At 55.9% G+C, this 25,980-nt stretch overlaps 11 protein-coding genes across 11 annotated transcripts; 6 read left to right on the top strand and 5 right to left on the bottom strand.

The window, feature by feature from the left end:
* Positions 1 to 45: 45 nt before the first annotated feature.
* LTHEOB_6871 (MMC4 protein) lies at positions 46 to 1,179 on the top strand (the record flags this gene model as incomplete). Its single annotated transcript, XM_035516174.1, has 1 exon — positions 46 to 1,179. The coding sequence occupies one exon, from the start codon at positions 46 to 48 to the stop codon at positions 1,177 to 1,179; it is 1,134 nt and encodes a 377-aa protein (XP_035371838.1).
* A 1,192-nt stretch (positions 1,180 to 2,371) lies between these two features.
* LTHEOB_6870 (Mannose-1-phosphate guanyltransferase) lies at positions 2,372 to 3,699 on the bottom strand (the record flags this gene model as incomplete). The annotated part of the gene is made up of 5 exons (XM_035516173.1): positions 2,372 to 2,391; positions 2,445 to 3,321; positions 3,374 to 3,520; positions 3,599 to 3,642; positions 3,693 to 3,699. The coding sequence occupies 5 exons, from the start codon at positions 3,697 to 3,699 to the stop codon at positions 2,372 to 2,374; spliced, it is 1,095 nt and encodes a 364-aa protein (XP_035371837.1).
* A 699-nt stretch (positions 3,700 to 4,398) lies between these two features.
* On the bottom strand, positions 4,399 to 5,082 carry LTHEOB_6869 (RNA ligase/cyclic nucleotide phosphodiesterase; the record flags this gene model as incomplete). The annotated part of the gene is made up of 1 exon (XM_035516171.1): positions 4,399 to 5,082. The coding sequence occupies one exon, from the start codon at positions 5,080 to 5,082 to the stop codon at positions 4,399 to 4,401; it is 684 nt and encodes a 227-aa protein (XP_035371836.1).
* A 1,978-nt stretch (positions 5,083 to 7,060) lies between these two features.
* On the top strand, positions 7,061 to 8,795 carry LTHEOB_6868 (Aminotransferase class I & II; the record flags this gene model as incomplete). Its single annotated transcript, XM_035516170.1, has 5 exons — positions 7,061 to 7,133; positions 7,235 to 7,918; positions 7,974 to 8,583; positions 8,649 to 8,723; positions 8,780 to 8,795. The coding sequence occupies 5 exons, from the start codon at positions 7,061 to 7,063 to the stop codon at positions 8,793 to 8,795; spliced, it is 1,458 nt and encodes a 485-aa protein (XP_035371835.1).
* A 958-nt stretch (positions 8,796 to 9,753) lies between these two features.
* Positions 9,754 to 11,042, bottom strand: LTHEOB_6867 (GTP binding protein and negative regulator of the ran tc4 GTPase cycle gtr1p protein; the record flags this gene model as incomplete). The annotated part of the gene is made up of 2 exons (XM_035516169.1): positions 9,754 to 9,995; positions 10,091 to 11,042. 2 exons carry the CDS (start codon positions 11,040 to 11,042, stop codon positions 9,754 to 9,756), a joined length of 1,194 nt encoding a protein of 397 aa, XP_035371834.1.
* Positions 11,043 to 11,544: 502 nt separating this feature from the next.
* Positions 11,545 to 12,012, top strand: LTHEOB_6866 (uncharacterized protein; the record flags this gene model as incomplete). The annotated part of the gene is made up of 3 exons (XM_035516168.1): positions 11,545 to 11,674; positions 11,728 to 11,777; positions 11,833 to 12,012. The coding sequence occupies 3 exons, from the start codon at positions 11,545 to 11,547 to the stop codon at positions 12,010 to 12,012; spliced, it is 360 nt and encodes a 119-aa protein (XP_035371833.1).
* A 443-nt stretch (positions 12,013 to 12,455) lies between these two features.
* Positions 12,456 to 13,911, bottom strand: LTHEOB_6865 (Glycoside hydrolase family 76; the record flags this gene model as incomplete). Its single annotated transcript, XM_035516167.1, has 2 exons — positions 12,456 to 13,341; positions 13,394 to 13,911. 2 exons carry the CDS (start codon positions 13,909 to 13,911, stop codon positions 12,456 to 12,458), a joined length of 1,404 nt encoding a protein of 467 aa, XP_035371832.1.
* A 1,395-nt stretch (positions 13,912 to 15,306) lies between these two features.
* Positions 15,307 to 16,990, top strand: LTHEOB_6864 (Histidine phosphatase superfamily clade-2; the record flags this gene model as incomplete). Its single annotated transcript, XM_035516166.1, has 2 exons — positions 15,307 to 15,517; positions 15,564 to 16,990. 2 exons carry the CDS (start codon positions 15,307 to 15,309, stop codon positions 16,988 to 16,990), a joined length of 1,638 nt encoding a protein of 545 aa, XP_035371831.1.
* Positions 16,991 to 17,929: 939 nt separating this feature from the next.
* LTHEOB_6863 (Transporter protein smf2) lies at positions 17,930 to 19,927 on the bottom strand (the record flags this gene model as incomplete). The annotated part of the gene is made up of 4 exons (XM_035516165.1): positions 17,930 to 18,815; positions 18,869 to 19,140; positions 19,196 to 19,425; positions 19,477 to 19,927. 4 exons carry the CDS (start codon positions 19,925 to 19,927, stop codon positions 17,930 to 17,932), a joined length of 1,839 nt encoding a protein of 612 aa, XP_035371830.1.
* Positions 19,928 to 20,647: 720 nt separating this feature from the next.
* LTHEOB_6862 (Kinesin light chain) lies at positions 20,648 to 21,391 on the top strand (the record flags this gene model as incomplete). Its single annotated transcript, XM_035516164.1, has 1 exon — positions 20,648 to 21,391. The coding sequence occupies one exon, from the start codon at positions 20,648 to 20,650 to the stop codon at positions 21,389 to 21,391; it is 744 nt and encodes a 247-aa protein (XP_035371829.1).
* A 2,075-nt stretch (positions 21,392 to 23,466) lies between these two features.
* On the top strand, positions 23,467 to 25,347 carry LTHEOB_6861 (Carbohydrate esterase family 5 protein; the record flags this gene model as incomplete). Its single annotated transcript, XM_035516163.1, has 6 exons — positions 23,467 to 23,733; positions 23,788 to 23,886; positions 23,935 to 23,988; positions 24,041 to 24,094; positions 24,260 to 24,415; positions 24,469 to 25,347. 6 exons carry the CDS (start codon positions 23,467 to 23,469, stop codon positions 25,345 to 25,347), a joined length of 1,509 nt encoding a protein of 502 aa, XP_035371828.1.
* Between the last annotated feature and the right edge of the window lie 633 nt (positions 25,348 to 25,980).

Genomic DNA, 25,980 nt, shown 5'->3' with positions numbered 1-25,980 from the left:
TCCCTGTCCCATACAACACCCGCGCACACCACACACTTTCTCACAATGGCCAAGAGCAAGAGCGCAAAGCCGGCCGCTAAGGTCACGAAGGCCAAACCCGACTCGGAATCTAAGAACTACCCCAAGGCTCCCGCCGCGCTTCTCGATCTCGTCAGCAACTTCCTAGTCGAGTACGGCTTCGAAAAGGCCGCCAAACATTTTCAGTCTGAGGCTACGCAGCGCGATTCCGCATGGAAGGGCGCTGCTAAGGGCAAGCCTAATCTTGCCGACATGTTGGAGGAATGGGAGGAGGACCGGGAAATCGACAATGAGATCGAGGCAGAGAAAGGCAAGGAAGAGTCAGACAGCAGCGAGAGTGAGAGCTCGGATGATAGCGCAAGCGACAGCGACAGCGAGGATGAGCCGCCGAAGAAGAAGGCAAAGAAAGAGGCCGACTCTCCGCAGAGCAGTGACGACTCTTCCTCAAGCTCTGATGCAGAGAGCTCGGACAGTGATTCGGACAGCGGCTCCGAATCTGATGCCGAATCCGAGGCTTCTGCTTCGAGCTCTAGTAGCTCCTCTTCGTCATCGTCTAGTTCCTCTAGCTCCTCCAGCTCCTCCAGCTCCTCCAGCAGCTCTTCGGCTAGCGCTAAGAAGAGCTCCTCCTCCTCTTCTTCCGACTCTGATAGCGACTCATCCTCATCTTCATCCTCGTCTTCAGATTCAGATTCCGACTCCGACGCCAAGAAGAAGAAGAGCAAGAAGACTGCAAAGGGAAAGAAGGCGAAGGACGCCAAAGAGGAGAGCAGTGCGACTTCCAGCAGTGGCAGCGACACTATAGGCAGCAACTCGCCTGCGCCGAATGCAACTCCTGGTAGCAAGCGTAAACGAGACGAGTCCACCACCGACACTCCCAGCAACGTCGTTTCCGGCACGAGCACTCCCAGCGGCGAGGACGGCAATAAGCGAGCAAAGAAGTCGAACGTGCCGTTCAGCCGCATCCCCAAGGACCAATTCGTTGACCCCCGGTTTTCCAGCAATGCTTTTGTGCCCTACGACTATGCCCAGCGCGCCCACGAGAAGCTGATCGTCACCAAGGGCAAGGGTTTCACTAAGGAAAAGAACAAGGGAAAGAGAGGTAGCTACCGCGGCGGCCTTATCGATACTCACGCAGTGAACGGTATCAGATTCGATGATTAGATTTGAAACGCGGGAGAGAAAAGAAAGGAGTTGCAAGAAAGGAACAGGAAGTGCAACTGGAGTTGAACGGCGTTCTATCTGAAAAATGATTTCTTTACTGCTTGAAGCAGAGTTGTATATCTGCTCGGCATGAGTAGGCGGGAGTCTGATGAAAAGCTCAAGCGAATGCCCTTTTCCCTTTCCTCCTCTTTTGTCGTGATTTTACCTGTTTCTTTAGCTAGACTTTACGGAGATGAAAACACTGGTAGAACACGTCACAAACATTTTCGATTTCAACTCTCATTACGCGTGGTGTGCTGTCACTCCACAATCTGCTCACGTATGCCTGTATTTGGGCACCATCAAACCTAAGATATTGGAATTGCTCGGCCCGATGGTCCATCCCTGCACATGTCTCAACATGGGCACAAAGAGAAAGGGAGGAGACAGCGGGCTGGACTTATTCCCGGAATGCAAGTTGCGTATGATTGGACCCACGGAGATTCCACGGATGCGGTCTGCGAGAGTCTGGCTCCTGTGATAGGCGATCGGTAAATTGTCAGGATCCTTTCCAGAGACTTGGACCAAAAAGGATGAGCGTGTTGCACGAGGAGGAGTTCAGATTTGGCATTTCCCGGGTATGAGTTTATCAAGCAAATCCACAGAAAAACGATTCACCCATTGACCAAAAAGATAATAGGACCCGCAACCCCAAATCGTGCACGACGCTTTCATCAACCACTTGGACTTCATAAAACAAGAGTGCATGCAATCAGAACAGAAGAGAGAAGATGAAAAGCCATGCAATACATAAGACGCAACCCAGTAACGTATTTCCGCTTTGAGTGAATTTCCCCGCTCTTCCCATGCATTGCCACTGAAATCCCTAACCATCAAGGGAAACTAAAATGTTCCCAATGGTGAAAGAAGAAAATGGGTTATAAAATTTGCTTTTTTGTCTCGCGGCCATCTCGGGGAGCCGGACGCCGCTGGTGAAAATAAGCCACAAAATGTGTGGTATTTGACTGAAACTCCATGGCCGCCAGAAAATTGTGAACCAAAGCGGAAAGTTGGCCAGGAAAATATGCCGTTCGCGAACAATAACAGGGATCTGAGAAGGAATGGGTATTAAAGTCGTTATAAGTCCGATCAGGCTGAGAGGAAGAGCCTTGAGCCGCGCCGGGGACTCGCGACACGCATGCAAACCGTGGATTTACATAATGATGGCCGGGACTAGCGGAGATGTTAGTGAATCGAGTTCAAATAACCGGAGGTATATCTCTTACCGTCGACGTTCTGCTTGATCGACTTGTGGGGCAGAATGGAACCACCGTTGACATAAATTTCGTCACCGATGGAGACATCGTCACCGAGCACCGTGACATTCTCCAACCGGGCCCACTTGCCAACAGAGCTGTTCCACCCGACAATGGTGGACTTGACCCAGGCGTGATCCTTGATCTTGCTTCCAGCAAGCAGGACACAGCGCTGCAGTCTAACGCCGTCGCCAACGACGACGTTGGGCCCAATGGTGACGTTGGGGCCTATGCGGCAGTTCTTACCGATCTTGGCGGTGGGGTCGACCATGACGTTGCCGCCATAGACATACGGCTCAGTGTTGGGAGTGAGCTCCTTTGAGCCCTTCTTGGCCAGGGACGAGAGGTAGAGGCAAGTTCCGGCAAGGAAGTCCTTGGGCTGGCCGACGTCCATCCAGAAACCGTCCAGGTCAAACGAGTGCAGGAGACCGTCCTTGCAGATGGCGGGGAAGGTTTCCTGCTCAATCGAAGTGGGGCGCAGCTCGATACGGTTCAGCACCGAGGGGTTCAAAATGTAGATACCGGCATTGATACGGTTGCCCACGAACTCGACGGGCTTCTCGACGAAACGGTCAATGCGTGAAGCATGGCCGGGCTTGTGGACGACCACGCCGTACTTGGACGGCTCCTCAACCTTTGTGACGACAATGGTGCCCTCATCGCCGTGGGCCTTGTGGAATTCGGCCAGCTGCTTGAAGGGGTAGTCGCAGATGACGTCGGAGTTGAGGACGAAGAAGGGCGAATCGTCCTTGCCCAGGATCTTCTCGGCGAGCTTCAGCGGGCCGGCGGTGCCCAGGGGCTCGTTCTCGACGGAGAACTCTATGCGGACGTTGTACTGCTCCTCGTACTGCTCGGTGTGTCAGTGGCATTGCGCGCGTTGGCGTGCGGGAGGTCCTGACCTTCTTCAGCGCCGCAGTCATTATCTCGGGCCTGTAGTTGACGGCAAGGACGATGTCGGTGACGCCCGCTGCGGCCAGGCTTTCGACCTGGTGCAGGATCATGGGCTTGTTGCCAAACTCGACCAGCGGCTTCGGCAAGGTAAGGGTCTGTGGTTCTGGTCAATTGTGCGTCCCTGACAGACATGGGTGCGGCGCGCGTCAGCCTTGCGAGCGGGGACGACGTACGAGAGGACGCAGGCGGGTGCCAAACCCGCCGACAAGAATGAGAGCTGCCGGGAGGTTAGCACAGTTCGCGGATTGGCATCTCGAGCAGACCCACCCTTCATCGTGGAGTGTTGTGTTCAAGGAGGCGCGGGGAATGCTGAGCAACGAGCGGAGAAGGCGCGCCTGGGGAGCGAGTGAGGGCGGGTTGGCGGCAATTGAGCCGTGGGAGATGGAAGCAGGGTGTTCAAAGAGGAGACAGGTGCAAGGAGCAGGTGTCAGTTAATAGTCGTCAACGGAACGAGAGGCCAGGTGGAGAGTACCGGTCCATGGCCGCTGACTCCACCAGCAAATTGCCCCTAGGTACACCAACGGGGCCCTTGCACGCCCAGCCCAAGCCTAGGATCACCGACGTTCCGCACCGCATCGAGTCCCGCCGCCAATGCCCTGGCGCGCCCGCCTCAGCCACTGCGCCCACGCACGACGCGCACTATTTCCAGCAGCCAAGCGGGCTGCACCTCCGCCCTGCGCGCGCCGCCGCCCCGCGCCCGTCGTGCCAGCATCACGAGACGGCCAGCGCAATCGAAACGGCATCGTCGCCGAGCGCCGGGCGCGAGCGGCATCGCAGCGTTGCACACACGTGGAGGGGAACGCGCCACCGCCAGGACAGGGCACCGCGGCCCCATACGAGCGCCGGCGGGCGACGCAGCATCCGTACCGCCTGACCTGCATCGCGGGTGGCAGCGTCATGTGGCCTGTCGAGCATCGCAAGGGCGTTGCTGAAACGAGCAGGGCAGAGCACATCTTAATTAGGCCTGTCTTTGTTATTTGCCGCTGCCAAAGTCGAAGCCGCGTTCAAATTTCCATCGCCCTCCGCTCTCGTAGCGCCACAGCGTGCATCCCTTCGCCAGCCCCTCGGCCCCCTGGAATTCGTGCTGCACCTGGTCCATTGTCTTTTCCACGGCGGCCTCGTCGTCGACTTTGTTCTGGACCGTCCAGTGCGGCCGCCAGCCCTGTTGGTCCTGTGCGCTGAGCATCTCCGCCCATCGTCGCTGCAGCTCCTTGTGTAAGCGTTGCGCGGCCTTTGAGGCCTGTACGCTGATGCCAACCCCTCGTTTCATACGGAACGGCGCACCCGTCGTCAGCTTGAACGGGCGTGTGTTTCGACAATGCTCCTGCAGCGCCGCTACTATGCCGGTCATCTCCGATCCTGGCAACGCATGAAACATGGTGAGGTGCGCAGACGTGTGGTTGAGATGAATTGGAAAATGCTCGTCGCGGAGTGCCGTCAACGGCTGACTGAGCGAAGGCGTTGTGTCCAGCGTCAAGACGTAGACGTCCGACTCCTCCTGCGATGTCCGCGGCTGGTGGTCGACCTTTCGTGTCCCTCCCGTCGGGTCAGCCTTCGTGTCAGCACCTCGCAAACTGGTTGCAGCTGACAAGCGTGCAACTGTCTTCTGTCGTACCGAGAGAGCTTGCGAGTACGACATGGCTTGGTGTGCCATCATCGGAAGGCGTGTGGTGGAGGGTGAGTATTTCGAGGGCATTGTGCTGCAAGAAGTGCTTTCTAGATTCACAGTACTTGGAAGTTTACCAGGCCAGTGACATCAATGGCATCATTGCACTCTAGCGCGGATCGAGTACCAGAGTTGCAAGCAACGCCTTGGCCCGAAGATCAACTCGTGCCTGGAGCGGCACTCCGCACGAAATCTGCAGCCAAAGCTTGCGGCTGCATGTGGTACGTCCGGGGCCCAGTCGTGAGGTGTTCAGCCCTGCGAAGATTTTTGAGCTCCACCGCCCACCGAAGTGGCATGATCTCCCGCATGCTGAGAGAGCTTCCAGAACAAAGGCTAGCAGCCAAATGAAGTTAGCGGGCGCAGGAGCCTCCAAGCAATCCCAGATAACCTACTTCGTGGTGTTGATGATCTCCCGCTGCCCCGGTCCGCTACGCAGACCCGCACAGGACGGATATCAGCAAGTCACACCACTCTCTCAGTACGCCCCACGACTAATTGAGATCTCCTGCTGAAGCTTGCTGCGACAACAAGGGATACTCTAACCCAGTGATCAATCAATAGGACTTTAGGCCAACCGTTGCATGTATGTACATGGGTGTAGCACTAGGGTCCTCCGCAGCGGTCCTCGCTTCTACAGAGGGGTGTTGTAGCCGATCGCGTAACTGTGCCCCAGCTCTGCCTTAGAAAAACAACATATGTGGGTATTTGAAGCTATCGTCCGGACGAGAATGTGGAATTAAAAATTCTACATACACGTCCGGACGATAGCTTCAAATACCCACATATGTTGTTTTTCTCAAATCCACGCTAGCCATCGGCTGCGAGAGGGGACTGTGTTTACTATGCGTGCCGGACCACGGTTACACATGCGATGTGACTACTGCAAAGCTTGTCTGCACGGCTCTGTTCCTTATTTTAGCGGATGGTCGTGTTATTACATACCTCTACTTGTGCATGAAGACGAATGCCGTTTGAGGGTAGCATTTGACGGTAGGTACACAAGGGGAGAGAGGGAGAGAGAAAATGAAGAAGAAAAGGACAATCACAGTGGGTGACGAAAGTAATTCCCATGCATCTAAGCTCGTCGTTACGTAGGTAGTTGAAGCTATCATCCGGACGTGGATGTACATTTAATAATTCTAAATTTACGTCCGGATGATAGCTTCGACTACCTACGTAAGTCGGGCGCCGTTGCTCTCGAAGGTAATTGCGGAGGACCATTTCTTTTAGCACCTACGGACAATGATAAATTTAGAGTATCAACCGCACCATAGAAATGCACTGTGGCATGCGATTGGCGTACCTTGATGACTTGTTATTTGCGTTAATTCTCACAAGGAGGATTGGTGCTAATGCAAGAGCTAGATATACGGGGGTCTTGATTGGTGATGATGTCATCTGAAATCCCGCGCCGCAGTCGATTAGCGAATGCGCCCCTTGGTGTTGATCACTCAGGGTTCAAAGACCCCAATGTTCGAGGAGATGCGACGCAAGCTGAGATTAATCGCGCATGCCGTATCGGATATGCTTCGGAAGGGTGCTTCTTTGAGAAAGGCTCAGGTCCAAGGGGGAGTTATTTTGTGCCTGGAGCGGGCTGACGACGAGCTTCGAGACCGATCGCATCGCTGCAGGGCTGTCTCATGCGCCCCACGCATACGAAGTGTTGTCGGAAGCCCATAGGCAGCATTGCGAGCCGTCACTCAGCTGCAGGTTCCACAGAACAGGGAGGAGGCCGGGGCTGTCAAGCTCCCCCAAGCACGTTCAAGCTTTTGCCGGCCACGGCGCCGGACCCGCCAGCTCCAACCCGGCGCGCACGGTGGCTGACGTGGGTGGACAGGCTGGATCTGCGGCGGTGTAGCCCACTCCCCATAAAAAGCATGAATCAGTGGTTTGAGGGGCACCGGCTCACTACCTATATATTTTCTGCGACCACCGGCTCAATTCTGCCCGAACATTCTCCTCCGCAAAAATGGCGACCCACCGCAGGCAGTCGACCAGCTTCGGCCGTGACCGTCGCTTCTCCACCGGCAAGGCTGAGTCTGGTGCGTTGCTTCCCCGGCCCTGCAGTTGCCGAGCCCTGCGTTCCTGCATTTTTCCTGCTGCCCCCGCTTCCCGGCCACAGCCCGGCTAATTCGTCCCTTAGAGCTCAACTCTCAGGTCCATCGCCAATTCCGCAACTACCACGCCGGCCACAGAGTCCACGCCGGTCTCGACGCCACCAGAGCGTCCACCGGTGTTGTCTGGACCTCTGAGCGTGCCTACGAGAAGGGCTACCTCGAGGACCCCGAGGCCTGGGCCAACCTGGGCCAGGGTGCCCCCGAGGTCGACGACGAAATCGAAGGCTGCTTCGAGCGTCCCCACAACATCGACATCTCGCTGAGCGGCCGCGAGTATGGCCCGACTGCCGGCATCAAGCCCCTCCGCGAGGCTGTCGCCAACCTTTACAACGAGCACCACCGTCAGGACAGGCCCAGCAAATACACCTGGGAGAATGTCTGCATCGTCCCCGGTGGCCGTGCTGGTCTGATCCGTATCGCCGCCGTGCTGGGCAACAGCTACCTGTCCTTCTTCATTCCCGACTACACTGCGTACAACGAAATGCTGTCGCTCTTCAAGAACTTCTCCTCCATCCCCATTCCTCTTAGCCGCGACGACAACTACCACATCCATCCCGAGAAGATTGCCGAGGAGATCGCCCGTGGAACCTCCGTCATTCTCACCTCCAACCCGCGTAACCCCACTGGTCAAGTCATGACCAACCCGGAGCTCGCTCAAATCCAGGACATCTGCCGCGAGAGGGCGACCCTAATCATGGATGAGTTCTACTGTAAGTACATTACGGAGCCGGTCAATTGAGACTATTTCTAAAATATGGGATCCAGGCGGCTACAACTACACGTCTGACTGCGATGGCTCCGTCATTTCCGCTGCTGATAACGTCGTTGACGTTGATGAAGATGACGTCCTGATCATCGATGGTCTTACCAAGCGCTTCCGTCTTCCAGGCTGGCGTGTCGCTTGGATCGTCGGCCCCAAGGAGTTTATCAAGGCCATTGGTTCTTGCGGTTCCTACCTCGACGGCGGCACCAACGTCCCCTTCCAGGAGGCCGCTATCCACATGCTGGAGCCCACCAAGGTCCGCAACGAGATGCGTGCTCTTCAAACCCACTTCAGGATGAAGCGCGACTATGTCATTGGTCGCCTTCGTGAGATGGGCTTCAAGATCCCGGATGAAGATGTGCCCAACTCCACCTTCTACCTCTGGCTGGACCTTAGCTCCCTCCCCAGCACCATCAACGACGGTCTGAACTTCTTCGCCGAGTGCCTGAATGAGAAGGTCATCGTGGTTCCCGGTATCTTCTTTGACCTGAACCCTAGCAAGCGTCGCGACCTTTTCGACTCGCCTTGCCACCACTTCGTCCGCCTTTCGTACGGCCCGAGGATGGAAACTCTCAAGATGGGCATGGATGCCATTGAGCGTATTGTTTTGAAGTGAGTAAACCTGCGAAAGCCTCCTTTTGACTGCCTGATAGCTGAACTAACCACTCATTCTTCAGGCACCGTGGCGTCAAGGACATCCCATTCCACAGGCACACGAGGACCGGCTCTCGTGTGGGTGACGGCCAGCACCCGTATGTCTCCCAATGACAAGTCTCCTGCTCGCAGCATAGACGCTAATGACAAGCAGTGGCCATGCCCAGTAGATCTGAACTAATCTACACGCGATATCCCGTAGACGATTTCTTATATCAATGAAATGTTTCACTTTTGAATGTGCATGATTGTTGAACGTGACGTTGGCAGTCTGCGTACGAAGATGATCCTTGAAAACCAAGTTTGACAAATCCCCATCAAGGCCTTCAGAAACAATCAGTTGCGCTGCTACTGGTAGCATAAAGCCGGGCCAATGGTCGCTGCAATCACTTGGTTAGAGTGGTATAAGAGAAAGAGAGTGAACAGGTCTGAGATAGTCGTAACGCACTCCGGATCGGAGATCAAAAAGTGGCAGGATCACTACTCAAGGCTCTCATTCACACAACATGTATGATAACTATTCAAACTCCTTTCTAGCAGATCGCCTAGATTGTGAGGCATGTGGTAGAATTCCTATGTGAACCTCGACCTGAATTATGAGTATATGCAGGTACCTTTGCTCTTCTATTCCTAGCTACAACCACATCAGAGGTGCCTACTATGCGAGCTTCTACATGGTGCCATTTCCGGAATCATAAGTATCTAGGAGTGATATCTATTCTCAAATAATAGCTCGGCTTCGGTATTCAAATGAGCAATAGCAGACCTGGTCTGGGGTAATGACTTAGTTTCTTTTGCGACACTCCACATTAGCATCAAGGGGTATTATATGCTCATATATTGGGACCGCTGCTGCATGATCTACAGAGAGGGGAGTAAACAATTCACAACGATGCTCTTTTCTTATTGAAAAACTCAACGAGCGCTTTGCCATAATCGCCCCTGTTCGGCAACCTACTGGTAGTGTGGATATGGCACCTCGCAGGCGACGTATTGGTTAGGAAAACTAATTGCGAACACCACAAATATTAGTTTTCTCGTATCCCAAAAGAAGGGAGGGTTGAAGGTAGAATCGGGAAAGTTGGCTGTGCGCAGTGCAATCGAATTAAGGGGTGAGGAAGGATCAGATTACATACTGCCGCAGTGGAAGTCCAGTTCCATGAAGGCAACGGGCGAGTGGATGCGGAAGTAGTAGGGGTCATCGTCGCCGTGGGGGCCGATCCAGGCGAAGTACGTCTCGTTGAGATGCTTCCTAAAGAGGTTGACGCGATGCTCGAGTACAGGGGCCGGGTAGTACTCGTTGAAAGCCTTGTAGAGCGTGACGATCTGTTCCTGCTGGCTGGGCGGGAACTCCTTTACCGGACATCCCTCTTTTACTCTTATATTAGCTTTGACATTCTATTGGCCCACGCGTATGTATCGATTGGGGAGATCCTGATCTGCATAACAGCAGCTCACAACTTACCGAAAGGCACCACCCTATTGTCCTGCCTCGCACCACCGAGGTGTCTCTCGTCGAATGGGTTCCACCGATCCGCGGGCAAGGATTCATCGTCCATGCCCACAGATAGCGTCGCTTTGGCCTGCAGCTCCGGGCTCAGGCTCTGCATGAGGCTCAAGCTCTCCAGCTCCTCTGTCTTGAACAGCCGCAAGCCACTGTGCGGGCCCTCGTCGATGCGGTCCGGCTCGGCGCCCATGAATGTAGGACCAATAACCATGCGAGGGCCATAGAAGATCACTGCGAGACAAAGGTGATGCCCAAAGAACGTGTAACCCCACGGCTCGGTGGCACTCGGTTCGCCAAAGAGGCGGAAGTTGTACGAGTGTTCGTTGAGCACGCGGCGGCCGTTGACGAGGTGGCCGAGGAAGCCGTTGGTCAGGCAGCATGCCCACGTCTTGTCGTAGCCCTGCGCGCTCAGGCTTGCGCGTAGCACCGCGTGCACCGCCTCACGCACCTCTTGTTCGCACTCATCCAGCCGCAGCCCGCCCGGGTTGACGTACAGCTCCGGATTTGACCACAGCCGGATCGCCTCGTCGTCAACGGACGCGTGCAGCGTGCGCGCGCGCGCCTCAGCCGACAGCAACGCAACCAGCGACTTCGCCGCCTGTGCGGCCGCTTCGACTGGCGCACCCTCGTCGTCCGCCCACTCGTACACTCCTTCCCGAACGGTTCCGTCTGTCGTGAAGCCCACGTATGGCTTCTCCAGGTTCTTGGCGTCCAACCGGTTGATCAGCCACGCTGGTGCGTCGATCTTGCGTCGCGACTCGCACCAGCTGTGGGCATCGCAGGCCTCAATACCTGCGATTCTGGGGTGGTCTGGCTTCGGGATGATCTCACGGAAGGGTACGGCTGCGTCGCTGCGGGGGCGTGTGGGGTCGTTGGCTTGGATGTAGCCCGAGTCCTTTGGTGCGGCCATGGTGGAAGGCTCTGTTGTGGGGGGGAAAGGGCTGCTTGCGCGTCGAGCTCGTGGGGATAGGACCGTCAATAGCGGACGTGTATATAAATCGGTACGCAATGGTCCGCAGGCCCGGGGCTCGGCATGTTGGCACGGGAGAGCATGCTGGGGCCCCGAAAAGCCGGCGGGCGCTCCCGAGAGAACCAAATGGTGGGCGGAGAAGGGGAAGAGGGTTAGGCGGAAACACAATTCCTCTCAATGGTCGTGCGAGTTGGCCGTTTGGTTAGGTGTTTCTGGGGCGGGGTTGGAGTCGAATTGCGCAAGCCGGCATTCCCGACTGAGAAATCGCGGGGTAATCGCATCATCACTCGGCTTTGCCAGCAGCCGCGACAATTTAGCTCCGCTCTCCTGCTCGGATGCCGACTCTTGCGCTCGGAGATAAAAGTAGTAGCGATGAATCACTAAATATCTGAAATAGCCTTCGTCCTGCTGTACTACTCGGCAAACAGAAATCGGCGCAGTCATGGCACCCCTCGGACCCTACAAGCTCGTCACCGTCAACAACGCGCCCGAGCGCGCTAAGCGATTGATCGGCCGCGTCGTCGAGGACGTGAAGGACCGCTACACCATCATCCACGCCGGCAACGCCGACGGTAAGGCCTTCTGCGACGTATCGGTGCACCTACACTTGCTCACAATCTTTTAGACCTCTCCAAGGTTGAGGAAGTGGTGACAGATGTAAAGCCGGACTTGCTGGTGAGCCGTCACATGCGTGCAGATGAACGAGCAAGAGTGCGCTGATGGGTCCAAGTTTACCGCCTCAATGTGGACGCCGGAACAGAGCCAAACGGCCCAGGAGACAGCGAGGAAGATCGTGCCGAACGTCAAGACCTTCGCGTTGCCCCAGGGTTTGCAGGTTGAAAGGGGCCCCGATGCGGTGGTTGAGTACATCAAGGAGAACCTGCCTGCGCTGTTGGAGGGAGAAGCGTGAAAAAGGGCGGGGAAATTGGCACTGTCGGGTGCGACTGAGACCCCAAATCGCCCTTGCACGTGATGGGTGTTGGTTGCTGCGCTGAGGGGATGTTGCATGTCAGCAGACTTCGCGTGGCGGAGATTCAGGGTCCATAATGCATGGGACTCATGCTGGTGCAAAGCTCGTCGATCGTGGGGGATGCATTTCCTAAAATAACCCTATGATATCAAAATAGACAGTCTCCAAACGAACAGGGTAAAATAGATTCCCATCGGGCAATGAGGTCGCTCTTTTCCACCAACTCCGCAGCCGAGCATTTTCCCGCTCTGATCTTGACCGCTATTGGGCATCCCTCTGTATGTGGGCGAAAAAGGAAAATAAGTCCAGGTATCCAGTGGGTGAACAAATGAACAGATGTCAAAGGAAAAAAAACGGTGCAAAGTAAGAAGCCGAAAACGCTATCAGAAATCGCCCATCATCATCCATGCCGCTCCTCCTAATGTGCCCACCATGATGGCGATGGTGAGGATTGCGGCGCCAGCCTTGTCGCCCGCGCTGATGGGCGACAGGGTCTGGTAAGTGCCATCCGTGCTACTTGCCCCTGACCCCGTTCCAGCGCTGCCGTCGGATTTACTGGTACCGCCAGTCGCATATGTGACCGGGGCAGCCAGGGAGCCCTTGTCGATCATCAGGGCGCCGACGATCTGCAACGCCGCCATCTGCTCACCAACGCCGTAGGTGCCGTCCCACACTGTCGAGTTCCACTCGCGACCGCACGTGTTGCCGGCCGTCTTTGCGGAGCCCGAACACTGGCCCGCCGCTCCCTTTGCGGATGCTCGGATCTTTGTGAAGATTTCCTCGTAGAAGTCCGGGATCATCTGCGCGGTCAGAGCAAGCCAGCGCGACAAGTATGCCTTGAAGGACGACTGGTCGTAATCACAGTTTGCAGACGGCTCGCAGGTGACCTCGACCATGATGTTGGCCGTCATGTAATCCGGGAAAAAGGTCGAGTATGCCGACTTCAGCAGGTTCGAAGCACGCGTCTTCCAGATCTCGTTCTCGGTGTGGTTGTACAGGAAGGCGCATCCGACAATGAAGGTTCCGTAGTTGTAGGTCCATTGCGTGTGGTCGGCCGTGCTGCAGTTGTTCGTCACACTCGTTCCGTCGTTGATGGTCCACGTGTCGGTGTCGAGAATGACGGTGCCGGCGGCCCAGTCCCACATCTTCTCTGCCCAGTCAACGTAGGTTTCGTTTCCGGTGTAGCGGGCCAAGCGGGCGGCCAGCTGGAAGAAGCCGCCGTTGGAAATGGTGTTTTTGTAGTTCCAGCCTGCGTTGAACGAGTAGATTCTGCGCGGGTCCGTTAGTGACAAGAGCAACTGTGGCGGGCAGCGGTGCTTACTGCCAGCGCAAACCACCATCGCAGTTTGCTCCATCCCAGCGAGCGGCCTGCTCGTTGAAGACAGCCTGGGCCTGGGCGACCCAGGAGGCAGCGAGGTCGCCGGGGTCGGAAAACTTCAGCTCGGCAGCACTCATGGCGGCCAGGGCCCAGAAAAGCTGGTCGTCGTTACCCTCGGTCAGGGTCTGGTTGGTGGGCATGTAGTCGTTCTTGTCGCCGGTCTGGTGGATCAGGGCTTGCTTGGTCTGCGGGACGTACGTCTCGTCGCCGGTGTAGTACCAGTACTCGACCATGCTCATGAACATGGCACCGGCCTCCCACCAGTAGTAGGGGTCGGGCAAGTTGCCGGGCACATCACCAGTGTTGTTGCCGGTGTACCACTTCATCAAGCCATAGGCGATTTCGGAGGCGGCATCCTTGATCGAGTCGGCACTGTCGATGTCGATATCGACGGCGGAGACATGGTTCAAAACGAGCGACAGTATCGCCAGGATACTCCAGGGCGAGGTTTGGAATCTCATGGCGGAACGAGTGACATGGAGGGAGGGCTGGGGAAGGGCGCGCCGGGGATGATGAGAGAAAGACGGGTGAGCACAGCCCGGGGCACATCAGGGAGGATGCGCGGCGCTGGGCGCGGGCTTGCATCGCGTCGCTGCCCTCGTACGTCCGGCCGAAATTGACGCGTAACGAATTCGTCGGTGCGCGGGCCCAGGTGGGTCATGGCTCAGGAGAGCATTAGAGTGGTGGCAAGCTGCGGGCTGGCGCTGGACAGTGGTGGCAGCAGATCTGGCGCAGCATGATCGGCGCTGGCTGGCAGTATTGCGGAGGGGTTGGAGTGTGCGAGTGCGAATCACCCAAGCAGTGCGCCGTTGGGTTGGCGTTGCTTGAGGGTGGCCGAGGAGTGACAAGCATTGCTTGGAGAGGCAGCTTGGGGCTGCGCACGGCTCTCTGCAAAGCCTGCGGCCCGGCCATCGCAATCATGGCCGCCCGCCGTCAACACCACGCCAAGCATCATGCATGTCCCGCGCCGTCACCTGCCCGCCCGCGGCCGCGATGCGTGCCGTTGCGCTGCCTGCTGCGACCGTCTCTCTGCCCGCCGGCGTGGCTGCGGCCGTCCTGCGCTGCCGTTGAGCCCCGTTCGGCGCTCCTGTCGCCTCGTATCCGCCGAGTGCCCCCCGTCACGCGGCTGACGGCGAGCCTTGCGCTTACGTGTCGAATGGCCTTGGAATTGTCGAATGGAAGCCCCTGTCTCCGCCACGCTGTCTGCAGCACCGTGAGACGTCGCAGACTTGTCCATTGCACGCCCTCGGCAGCCGCGCTCCACAACGGCCATGTGGTACCTGATGGACGCCGGGAAGTGGGGCCCTGCAGCAGTCTTCACTTAGCCTCTTGCCCGCACGCTTTTGTTCACAACACAACGCACCTCGCCTCCACGACTCCCCCATGAGCTGCACTGGACGGTCGGCTTAGATTGCGCCTCTCCGTTTTATCGCAGCTTGGACCCGTCTGTTATCTGCACGACTCATGCAACGGCCCCAAGACGGATAACTCTGCCGCCTTTGCCAGTCATGACATCTCTGTCTCTCCAGCGCCCGTCTCCAAGACTGTCTCTACTGCCGCTCCCATTGGTGGGTAGCCATGCCTCTCTACTATAGCCCCACGCGGGATGGTTAGCCCCATAGGGCGGAGTCGGAAGCCAAGGACCGGACAAACAACAATATCTTCTCTGGTGTTAGTCCCGCCTAAATGACGCAGCAGAGTGGGATGCCTGTCCGTCTTGGTCCCTGCAGTCCTGCTATATGAAGCACCGCTCTGCTCTGCTAGAGGCCTGTCTCTTGCACAGCTCTCGCTCCGTCCGGATCCAGCCCATCAATTGCTGATCGCAGCATTGGCCAGTCAAGCCATTGCCTCTGGAAATGTTTCCTCGCTCGTCCCTCAGTGTTTTGCAGGCTTTGGCCTGTGCGGGAGGCGCTCATGCCATTGTCAACTACTCCCACCCTGCTCTGCTCACCGATATCAGCGAGATCTCGAAGCATTGGGGCCAGATTTCTCCCTACAGCGACAATGCCGCTGATATCTTCGGCGTGAAGGACGTTGGCCTCCCTGACGGCTGCCAAATCGAGCAAGGTACGCCATTCAGCACTGCTTCGTGGCGCCAAGCTAATCCGCCCAGTTCATACCATGCAACGCCACGCCCACCGCTTGCCCATTCACTGGATCGATGATGGCAACAACAATTTGGATTTCGTTTACAAGCTGGGCAACTGGTCTGCGACGGCTAACACTACGAGCTCCTTCACTGGCCCGCTGGACTTTCTGAACCGCTATCGCTATCTTATGCCTTCTCTGGGCCTGTTGACCGGCCAAGGTGCTGTCGAGGAGGTGAAGGCTGGGGTTTCTTTCTGGGACAAGTATGGCCGCACGCTCTACGACGCCGAGACCGGTCAATTATCCTACGACCCCAAGTATCCTAATGGCACTTTGAGAGAGAAGCCGCTTCTGCGCACAACCTCGCAGCCGCGCATGTACAACAGTATGCTGAACTGGGCGATCGGCTTCTTTGGCCCTACTTTCAAAGCCGACCCCGATCAGTCTATTCCGACGCTGGGAAACTGGACGGATGACTTCGACGTCTTGATCATTCCGGAGGGAGGCACTGAGAACAACACCCTAGCCTCGTACGACAGCTGTTTCAACGATCTCGAATCAGGCATTGGCGACATCGGAGACCAAGATGTTTTCAAGTACCTTCCCGTATATCTCCAAGACGCTACGGAACGACTGCAAAGATACGCGCCTCAAGGATTCAGCTTCAACGTCAACAACACGTACGCTATGCAGATGATCTGTGCCTACGAGATGCAATACATCGGACAGTCTGACTTCTGCGGCCTCTTCACCGCTGATGAGTGGACCGGTTTCGAGAACACGCTTGACATTGCCTACTACTACGACTACGCCTTCGGCAACCCTACGGGCCGCGCGCAGGGCATTGGCTACGTGCAGGAGCTGCTTGCACGTCTGCAGAACCAGTACATCACCTGGTCGAACTCCTCTGTCAACTCTACCATTACCGATAACCCAGACGACTTCCCGCTCGGCCGCGCTTTCTATGCCGATTTCTCGCACGACGACATCCTCGTCTCTGTCTTGACAGCCATGAGCGTCGATTACTTCCGCGACGCACCATCCCTGACCGAATTCCCACCCAACCCGGACCGTCATTTCAATCTGGCGCGACTGACGCCCTTTGGCGCACGCCTTATCACCGAAGTAATTGGTTGCACTACTCCCGACCCCGCCGCTGTGAGTGAGAAGCGTACGTTCTACTACCCTGAGCAATACGGTTATGACGCGGCCAAGGCTACACACAAGTTTGTCCGCATGCGTCTGAACGATGGCATCGTACCGTTGGAGAGCATCAGGGGTGGCTTTTGTGAGGGTCGGACGGACGGTCTGTGTGCACTTGACAAGCTCATCGAGAGTCAGAAGGATTCGTATGAGCTGAGCAACTACGATTACGCGTGTTTCGGTAACTATACTCTCGACGACCCTACGAACGGCCATGACTATGATGGAACGATTAGTGAGCAGAAGTGAGCTCTACCATAGACTATGAAGGAATGATGCGAGATCGGTCAGCGGTGCGACTCGGTTTTAGAGTGGGTCCGCATATCGATCCGGTACTAATGTAGTTGACAAAAGAACAAAAGTATCCCAATCAAATGCCTTCAAAACACTTTACATGACGTTAGAGTAGTTTAATTTTTGACCAAAGTCAGACCTACACAAATGCCCGTCCTCCTTTCCTCCCAGCACGTGAGGATCGTGCACACAATAAAATGCATCTGTGATATGCCTTTGTGGATCCAGTGTGGGATCTTACTGCGCTGGCAAGGTGAGATCAAGGGTAGATACAGCGACGATCATGAAACTATCAACATGGATTCACGCAGTAGATTGCGGATCGAAAGTGTACAACGAGGCATTGCAGCCGAAGGCCAACACGAAGAACAGCAGGGCCTTGGAACAGGCGATGACTACGGCTACCCAGGATAGATGCCTTTTTTTTTTAATAATGTTTGTGAGAAATTATTCGACTTATGCGGGTGGTTGAAGCTGTCGTCCGGACGCAAATGTCGAATTAACAAGTATACATTCACGTCCGGACGACTACCCATAACACGTGCAAACAGCAAATTGACGCTACCCTTCGGGTGCACATTATTGGCGACGAGTACTTTTTGTTTCAATTTCTTGCAATTCCAATTTACGGTAAACATGTCTCAGATACGAAATTATTTTTTTTTGAGGGATAATTCCATCTAGGATGCAATCATCTGTGATTTGTTTCTACTCGGTCCTGTTGAGAGAACGAACGAAGAGCTGTTGAAAGATGGATTGGCGGTGCCTCGGTCTTACTGTACACTTGGAGAAGTGCAGACAGGCACGTAGGTAGTGTCAGACGCATATTGTCTAGGCCCTACAGCCACTATATTTTGGCGTGCGTGGCTTTCTGGTTGGCCGAGAGCCATAGATCTACGCTTTGTCCATGCCGACAAGCACTAACAAGGCAATGTTCATGATGACAATGACCAACCAGATGAGGAGCGCAATCGTTGCCGTTAGCCAACTGTTGCGCATCTGGATTTCCTCGACGGAGCCACTGGACCGCCGCTCTCCATGCTCGGCTTGGGCAACGGTGTTGTTGTTGGGGGGGACGCCACGGTCAATGGCGGAAACGGTCATAAACTTGTTGCGGCAAGTAAAGTAGACGAGAGGAGCGCTGACAAATGGTAGGATAACACTGAGTGCTACCTGTGAGCCTTCGAGAGCATCTGACAAACCTTCGCGGCCGACCGCACCGGCGACGATAATCGAGGGGGTAATGCTGATGCTGCGGGTAATGAATCGGCGCTTCCACGGCTTGCAGGACCAATTCAGTTGACCCTCTGAAATCATCTGGCCGGCTATGGTGCAGACAATGCCCGCGCTTATACCAGAGAGAAGCAGGGCAAGGGCGAAGATGGTGCCAGCGGCGGGGGCCAGCGTCGACGATAGAAGATCGTGGATACCGAAAAGGTCCGCAGAGTCAGCGCCGGGGGTGTTGTACAGCGAAGCGCCGGCAACGATGAGGATGGCGGAATTGACAAAAAGCGCAAAGGTAAAGAGAGAAATAGCGGTCTCGACAACAGAATACATGTAACAAGCCTTGATCGCCTGGATGGAAGGGCGATATTTGGAGAGAGACATGATTGATTCCGAGTCGGAGTCAGAGTTGTTGTTTTCCGCAGCGGCGGGGTTTTGGGCAGAAGCCGAAAGCGCTTCATCGAATTCGCGCAAGCGCGGCTGGATGATGCCTGAGCCAAGATACAGCGAGTGGGGCATAACGGTAGCACCAAGGATTCCGCAAGCTTGGTAAAGACTGGTTTCGCGCGTCAGATAGCGCTTCTGGGTAGTTTCTATGGTTGGACTCACCCTTTCGATTCAACGATGGCCTTGCTTGGCAGGTACCCTCTGAAAACGTCGCCCACCGACGTGTGCTTGATTAGGCTGAGCTGGAAGCAAAAACAGACAACCACACCAAGCACAAGTAGCATCACAAAATATTCGAAAATGCGCACGGCTCGCATGGAGCCTGAGGGTCGGTAGAAAAGCAGGATGATGAAGACGTCGACAATGCTGATGGCGCAGCCGGCAACCAAAGGTACATTCAATAGGACGTTCAGGGAGATTGCTGTGCCGATGACCTGAGATATCGAGTTAGCCCCAATCTCACGTTGCCGTAGGATTCGGAGCACCTACTTCAGCAATGTCCGTGGCGATGATGGCCGACTCGGCGAAGATGTACAGGACAATGTTCAGCCACCAAGGCAGATGAGCACGGCAGTTCTCGGCCAAGTTCATGCCCGTGACGGTACCCAGCTTCACGCAGAGAGACTGCAGGAAGATGGCAAAAATGTTGGACATCAGGATGATGAAGAGGAGCTTGAAGCGGTAGGACGCGCCAGCGGCAACGTCGGTAGCATAATTTCCTTGCAAAAGTTAGCATTGAAGGCTCAGCACGCCGGGGAGCGCACACGTACCCGGATCAATGTATGCAACGGCCACCATAAAACCCGGTCCAACGAATTTTGCGTACTTGTAGAGCACATCTTTGGTCTGAAACACGAGGTCCGAGAACCACGACGCCCCTCCGCTCCCACGACCAGAATATCCGACATTGAAGGTAGTGGCATGCGGGCGAGAAGCCGAGACAGACTCAGCAACATCGACGTTCATGTCTGCTTTGGCGGGACGCTCAGGCTGAGAGCGCCCAAAACCCCGCCGCTGCGAAGGACCGGGGTGGTCGTCGGGGGGTTGCTGAGGTCGTTCGATGGCGCCATCGTCGGCGCTGCGGTCGGAGCTCTTGCGCTTCTGGCGCTCGTTTGCGATATGGTTCAGGTCATTGCACGTGGTGGCATCGGCGTTGAGGGCGGGTGGGTTTTGGTTCCAGCCCGGTGGGATTTCCGGCTCGACTCTCGAAGGGCAGTTCATGTTGGCACTGCTCGAGGTGCACGAGCGGGCGGTGCTGGGTATAAGAGGCTGGCGGCACCTCGGGTACGCAAGGCGATTGCGGCTGCTTTGCGGGGAGGTGTGGGTTGGGGTGCGGAGGGAAGGCCAGGCACAGTCTGTTGCTTCCGGTTTCTCGCGAACCGCGGCCTGGACTTTTCAGCGCGCTGTCGGAACACGCGGCGGCCGAAATCGCCCTCCATGACGCTGGGTCGGTGGAGCAGTGTCTGAGTTTGCGCTGAGTGAGCCATCATGGTGTCAGATGTTGCTGCTGACGGGACAAAAAAGTCGCAGAAGATCGTGCAGCGCATACCTACGGCCCGGCAGCCGCTCCCGCAGCTGCCAAGCGACCAAACACATGGACCTTTTCGCCAGACGTGCGACCGGATGCCGGCTGCGGCGGGCGGCAAATCCGTGCCGATCAAAAAGGCACAGCATCAAAAAGGTACGAACGCAACGATGACGCCCGGGCTAACCCAAGCCGGGCGCTTAGTCAGCTCAGCTCGACTTGCCCGCCGAACACCACCGCGCTGCTGAACACGCAACCGCCAACGGCATCCTCGACCGCATGCTGCCGTGCTGAGTGAGGCTTTGGACACGTGAAGCGGGGGCGACAATGGCCCAGACAACGCGCCCGCCCCGCCAGACGCGGAGCAGCGCCGCCTGTGACTCGTGCCGCAGCAAGAAGCAGAAGTGTGGAGGCGAATGGTGACCCCCGCGCTTCGCCAGACCCCGAGCCAGCATGCTAACGAAGGTAGGCCGACATGTGCCCGGTGCCGCGAGACCGGCAACGAATGCACCTGGCCGCCCCAGCTGCAGCGTGGTCCCGCCAAGGGCTACCTGGAGGCCATCGAGGCCCGCCTGGATGACGTTGAGCACATTCTTCTCCAGGTCCTGCCCCTGGTCCCCTCCGACCAGCTGCTGAGCTCCGTGACCTGCCTCAATGACTCCGCCGGCCATCTCGTCGAGAGCAACCAAAAGCGCTCCACCCAGGAAAAGAGAGCCGCCCTTGACTACTGGGCCTCGTTCCCTCTCAACTCGCCTCACGCTGTCTTGGCCTGGTACAATGACCGCTCGCGCCGTGACTCGAACCGCAGGGCACATCAGCCCCCGGCTTCCGCCATGGACATCAGCTCCACTCCCGCCGCGCCCTCCGACACTCCCAGAAGCACTCAAGTTGCCGAAGCTCCCATGGAGGACGCAACCCACCATCCGCCCGATCCAGCCAGCTTGATGACAGGACCATGGCCCAACCACCATCCATCCCATGCCGCAGACCCGCAGCCCGGGAACGCCTCCGAGGCCTCTGCTCGGGGTCCTGCTCTCCAAGCCAACCAGGATCCCACCAGTGTTCATCCGCAAATCCAAGACCCTCCATCCATCTCCGACTCAGGACGTGGAGGTGGCTTTGAGCTTTCCGATGAGTTTCACGCAAAATTCCTCTGGTGAGCAGCGGTCGGGGTGATACATCCAAGGCACCCCAGAGCATACGCCGCGCTTGTAGTTGGGTACGAGTAAAATGTACAAAAAGCCGCTCATCACGTCATGTCAAAAGCTAAATCCAATCTCGTGCCTCTCGACTTAATGGTCCAACCCATGGCCGACACTTGTCCGGCTAGCAAATAGCCCCGAGAGCCGGAAAGCGCCATCCATGTCGGACCGCGTCGGCAGTGAGTGTGGTCTTAATCACTGGCCATTTTCTTCCGTTTCAAGGGAGAATTTGCCTTGTCATGGTGTGTTTTATGATTCCTCGACCGCGCCGCCGCTGTATCGACGTCTCCTCCCACTTATTTTCGCCGTTGTCGCCACAGACTCGACGATACGAAATGACATCATCTTTCTCATCAGCCATTGTATTGAGAGAGTGCATCTTCCATTGCTAGGGACTCTCAGGGTGCAGCATCAGGAGAGCTTCGAGGCCTAGAATGTTTAAGGTTGCTGCTCTTGATACGGCATCTAGGCGTCGAACCGGCGGTCCATATTAAGATTGTCCCCAGGATAATGGGGGCCGTTGGCTCCACGTGGCTGATGCATTGGTTTGCACCAACCAAGTGTGGCTTGCGTCTAATATGGAGAGAGAGGCTGCCGTAGCGATGTTGTGGGCGCAGTCGTGCTCCCTCAATGATCACCGTGGCAATTTCTCAATGCGGATGGTGTGGCTCTAGTGCTTGCTACCTCGTATCGCTATTTCTCGATGCAAGCAACCTTGCTTTCTTATTACAGAGGGGCATTGCAGCCGAAGGCTAGCGCAAAGAATAGCAGGATCCTCGAATCTAGGGTAACAATGCCTCAGCTTTTTTTTTCTCAAAAAAAAAAAGTAAAACAATATTAGGCAGTTGAAGCTATCGTCTGGAGAAAAATTCGACATACATGTCCGGAAGATAGCTCATGACATGAGCGGAGAACAAACCAACGCTAGACTGCGGATCCGATGCCACTCTCTAGGTTCATTCGTACCTATCAATGCACCCTGGCGATGCAGAAAAGGAGCCGAGGAATTGTGGAAGACATGTGGGGAGGTGTCTCGCTCGCTGCGGGCCTCTTCATATCAACAAAACAGCGTGCAGGGAAAAAGCAGATGGGGATTCTCTTTTGCGTACGAATTGAAGGATTCCTTTTGCAAGCAGAAGACAACACGATGACGCTATGGCCGCGGACCGACTATCGGACCACTGGGCGTTTCACCCCTGCAGCCTCGGCTTGTTGTTGAAGGATTGGAACGCCATTCGTCTTTAAAGGCATTCGGGAAGCATCATACCGGGGGATCGACCAACAGGGACAGGTTGCCATCTCCTGAGCCGCATCGGATAAATTGCACCTTAACAGCATTAAGGTGTAATCCCGGTAGCGGCACTCCCGACCAAAATCGCGAGCCGAGGCACCGTCCCCCAAGCCGCCCGGAAGCCCTCCGGTGAAACAGCTCCGAAACCCCTACGCTTGTTCCCATTGGCTAGGGTACACACCATGAACGCCCCTGCCGCAGTAAGCCGTATTCCCAGCATAGGATCGTCCAGCCTCTACCGTTCTCAATAGATGAATCAGCACCGTTGAATGCTTCTTCTGCACCATGCCCGGCTCCTGAATCAATCGTTGCCCAACGGCGCCATGGCCATTTTGACAGTAGTACCCTCGGCAAGGAACCATCAGAGCATTTAGGCCCTCCAAGAAACGCCAGCTCCTTCTCGTTTCGGTATGCCTAAACGAGCCATTGTCGAAGTCCAGGCTGTCGATCGATACGCCTTGGCTGGGAGCGGGTGCATGGAATGTGTTTTCTTATGCCTTGACAACTACAGCCACAAGGCGCGTCGTTTCATTCTTCACTTCTCTATAAAAGGCTTCCGCCTTTCAGCCCAGCTTGTTTCGACACCACCACGCTCTTCAGCATCCTCTCTTCCATCACCTTCTTTTTACCTTTGCAAGCTCCGGTAGCTGTTGCACCACCTCATTCTCTATTCTGAACCTCTTGAAAGAATCGAGGTCGTCATTCTTTCTTCCTTACAATCACGCAACTGCACTTTGTTATCATGAGCAACATTCTCCTCGCAGCTGTATATGCCGCCCTCGTGGCCGGCGCCCCCTTTCCCAAGGCCGACCCTGTCTCCATGCCTGGCTATGGCATTGAGCCCCCAACTGGCACTCTTCCTACTTCTGGTGCTGGTGGTGAGGGTGGCCTGCCATTCCCTATCCCAACTCCTGGGGCTGGTAGCTACGGGTCTGGTGGCTCTGGACTCGGCGGAGGCCTCGGCGGAGGCCTCGGCGGAGGCCTCGGCGGAGGCTTAGGCAGTGGACTTGTGAGTTTAACCTGCCATCACACTGCTGGAAAGTCATCTTTAACACCTCTTCAGGGCGGTGGCCTCGGGTCCGGCTCCTTCCCCACGCCCCCGTCTGGTGGCCTGGGTGGCTCTCTTCCGGGTATCGGTGGTGGATCTCTTGGCGGTGGACTCGTAAGATCATGTCTTCCATATTCATGAAAGCCTCTCACATCTCTATAGGGCAGCGGCCTCCCGTTCCCCATCCCCACGCCTGGCTCTGGCCTTGGAGGACTTGTGAGTTAAAATGTCTTAACAAATGGCCTTCGTTTCCTAACAATTTACCTAGGGTGGTGAATCTGGCTCCGGTCTCGGTGGGCTGGCCTCTGGCCTTGGTGGCTTGGTAAGAACTCCTCGTGAGATTGTGGTTGAAGAAAGCTCATTCTTTGGTAGAGCGGTAGCCTTCCGATCCCCACACCGGGTGCTGATGGTGAATCTGGCTCGGGACTTGGTGGACTGGTAATAGACCTTTGGAAAATATCTAAGAATAACGCTAATTCGCTTGCAGGGTGGCCTGAGCGGCTTGGGCGGTAGCGGTTCCGGCGTCATCCCTTCTGAATCTTCTGGGTCCTACAGCGATAGCGAGAAGCGCCAGCTCAGCGGCTTGGACGGACTGAGCGGACTGGGTGGACTTGGTGGAGGTTCGAGCAGCGGCTCCGGTCTGGTACGTCGTTGGACTCCCTTGAATTTTCATCTTTATGACTGACTCCTCGCTAGGGTGGTCTTTCTGGCCTGGGCTCCCTTCCCACGGGACTTTCCCTGCCGACTCCTGGCGCATCTAGCGGTGCCGGTGGACTTGGAGGCCTCGGCTCTCTGGGAGGCAGCAGCGGTCTTGGATCCCTTGGCTCACTTGGTGGAAGCAGCAGCTCCGGTAGCGGTATTCCTGATCTTGGATCTCTCACGGGCGGCTCAAGTCTAACTGGTCGTCAAGATTCTGGTACGTCTGGCCTCAGCGGACTCCTTAGTGGCTTGACGGGCGGAAGCTCATCTGGCTCTTCTGCCCTAGGCGGTATTTCCCTGGGCGGTTCTACTTCGAACGGCCTCGACGAGGCTTGCAAGGCGGCAACTCTCATTTTCGCTCGCGGCACTACGGAGATGGGAAACATGGGAAGCGTCGTCGGCCCTGGCTTCGGCAACGCTCTTAAGGAGCAGCTTGGCCAAGACAAGGTCGCCATCCAAGGTGTCGACTACGCTGCCGACGCGGGCGGTATTGCCACTGAGATTACCGGCGGTGCTGGTACCCAGGCCATGGTTGCCGATGTCCAGAAGGCGATTCAGAAGTGCCCCGACACCCAGATCATCCTTTCCGGTTACTCTCAAGGAGCCATGCTCGTACACAACACCATGAGCAAGCTCAGCGCCGACCAGGCCAAGAGCATCAAGGCTGCCGTTACCTTTGGCGATCCCTTCAAGACCCAGGCTCTCAAAAACCTCCCTGAGGGTTCTTTCAGGACGTTCTGCGCCAGTGGCGATGCTGTCTGCGGTGGCGGTTCTACCTCTGGTAGCTCCTCGTCTGCTTCTACTTCTGGCCACTTGGGCTACGGCAGTGACGCCGGCACTGCAGCCAAGTTTGTCAAGACCAAGGTTTCCGTCTAAAGGGTGATCTGGGCTCAACCCTAGACCCATCTTTTTGTCGCTGCTCAGACCAAGTGTTCCGGCAAACAGCTTATTCTTGCTTTCATCCCTTCTTGAACATGATTTAGTTATTCAATTTATTTGTACTTGGTATGGAATAAGTATAGCTTTCGTAAAACGACGCTCGTTTTGATGATACATTGTTCCCAGATTGGCAGTTCTCGTCTGTTGCTTTATGTACTTTGAGGCATTTTTGACATCTGATTATATGAGATTCGCTCACCTATTATTGCAATATCGCTGTCGTAGTTTAGGTTTGCCTTTCGGTGTTTTTTTGTTTGCATGTGTGTCGCGCATTCATGTCCATACGGACACTTGAGCCATCTTCTGCTAAACCGACTCGTGCGACGGGCGACACGAACATAGGGCGAAGATCAGGCCAGTGAAGGGATGCGGGTGTGGCGGAAATAAACTTTCATCTGCAACAAGGACGCTCGGCCCTCTTTCCTTTTTCCTGAACACGGCGCTTGGACGTCGCACGATGTTCCTTCGAACCCCCTTGGTATATGCGCGTATCTTCATCCCTAATATCGGCAGGGTTGGCAGCAGCCATGATACCTATTAGGGTCATATTTCTTTCCCTAGGGTTGAACT

Source organism: Lasiodiplodia theobromae (genome assembly GCF_012971845.1).
Source record: "Lasiodiplodia theobromae strain AM2As chromosome Unknown scaffold_20, whole genome shotgun sequence".
Taxonomy (NCBI): Eukaryota; Fungi; Ascomycota; class Dothideomycetes; order Botryosphaeriales; family Botryosphaeriaceae; genus Lasiodiplodia; species Lasiodiplodia theobromae.
The sequence above is the reverse complement of the archived record's forward strand: the minus strand, read 5'-3'. Positions and strand labels throughout refer to the sequence as shown.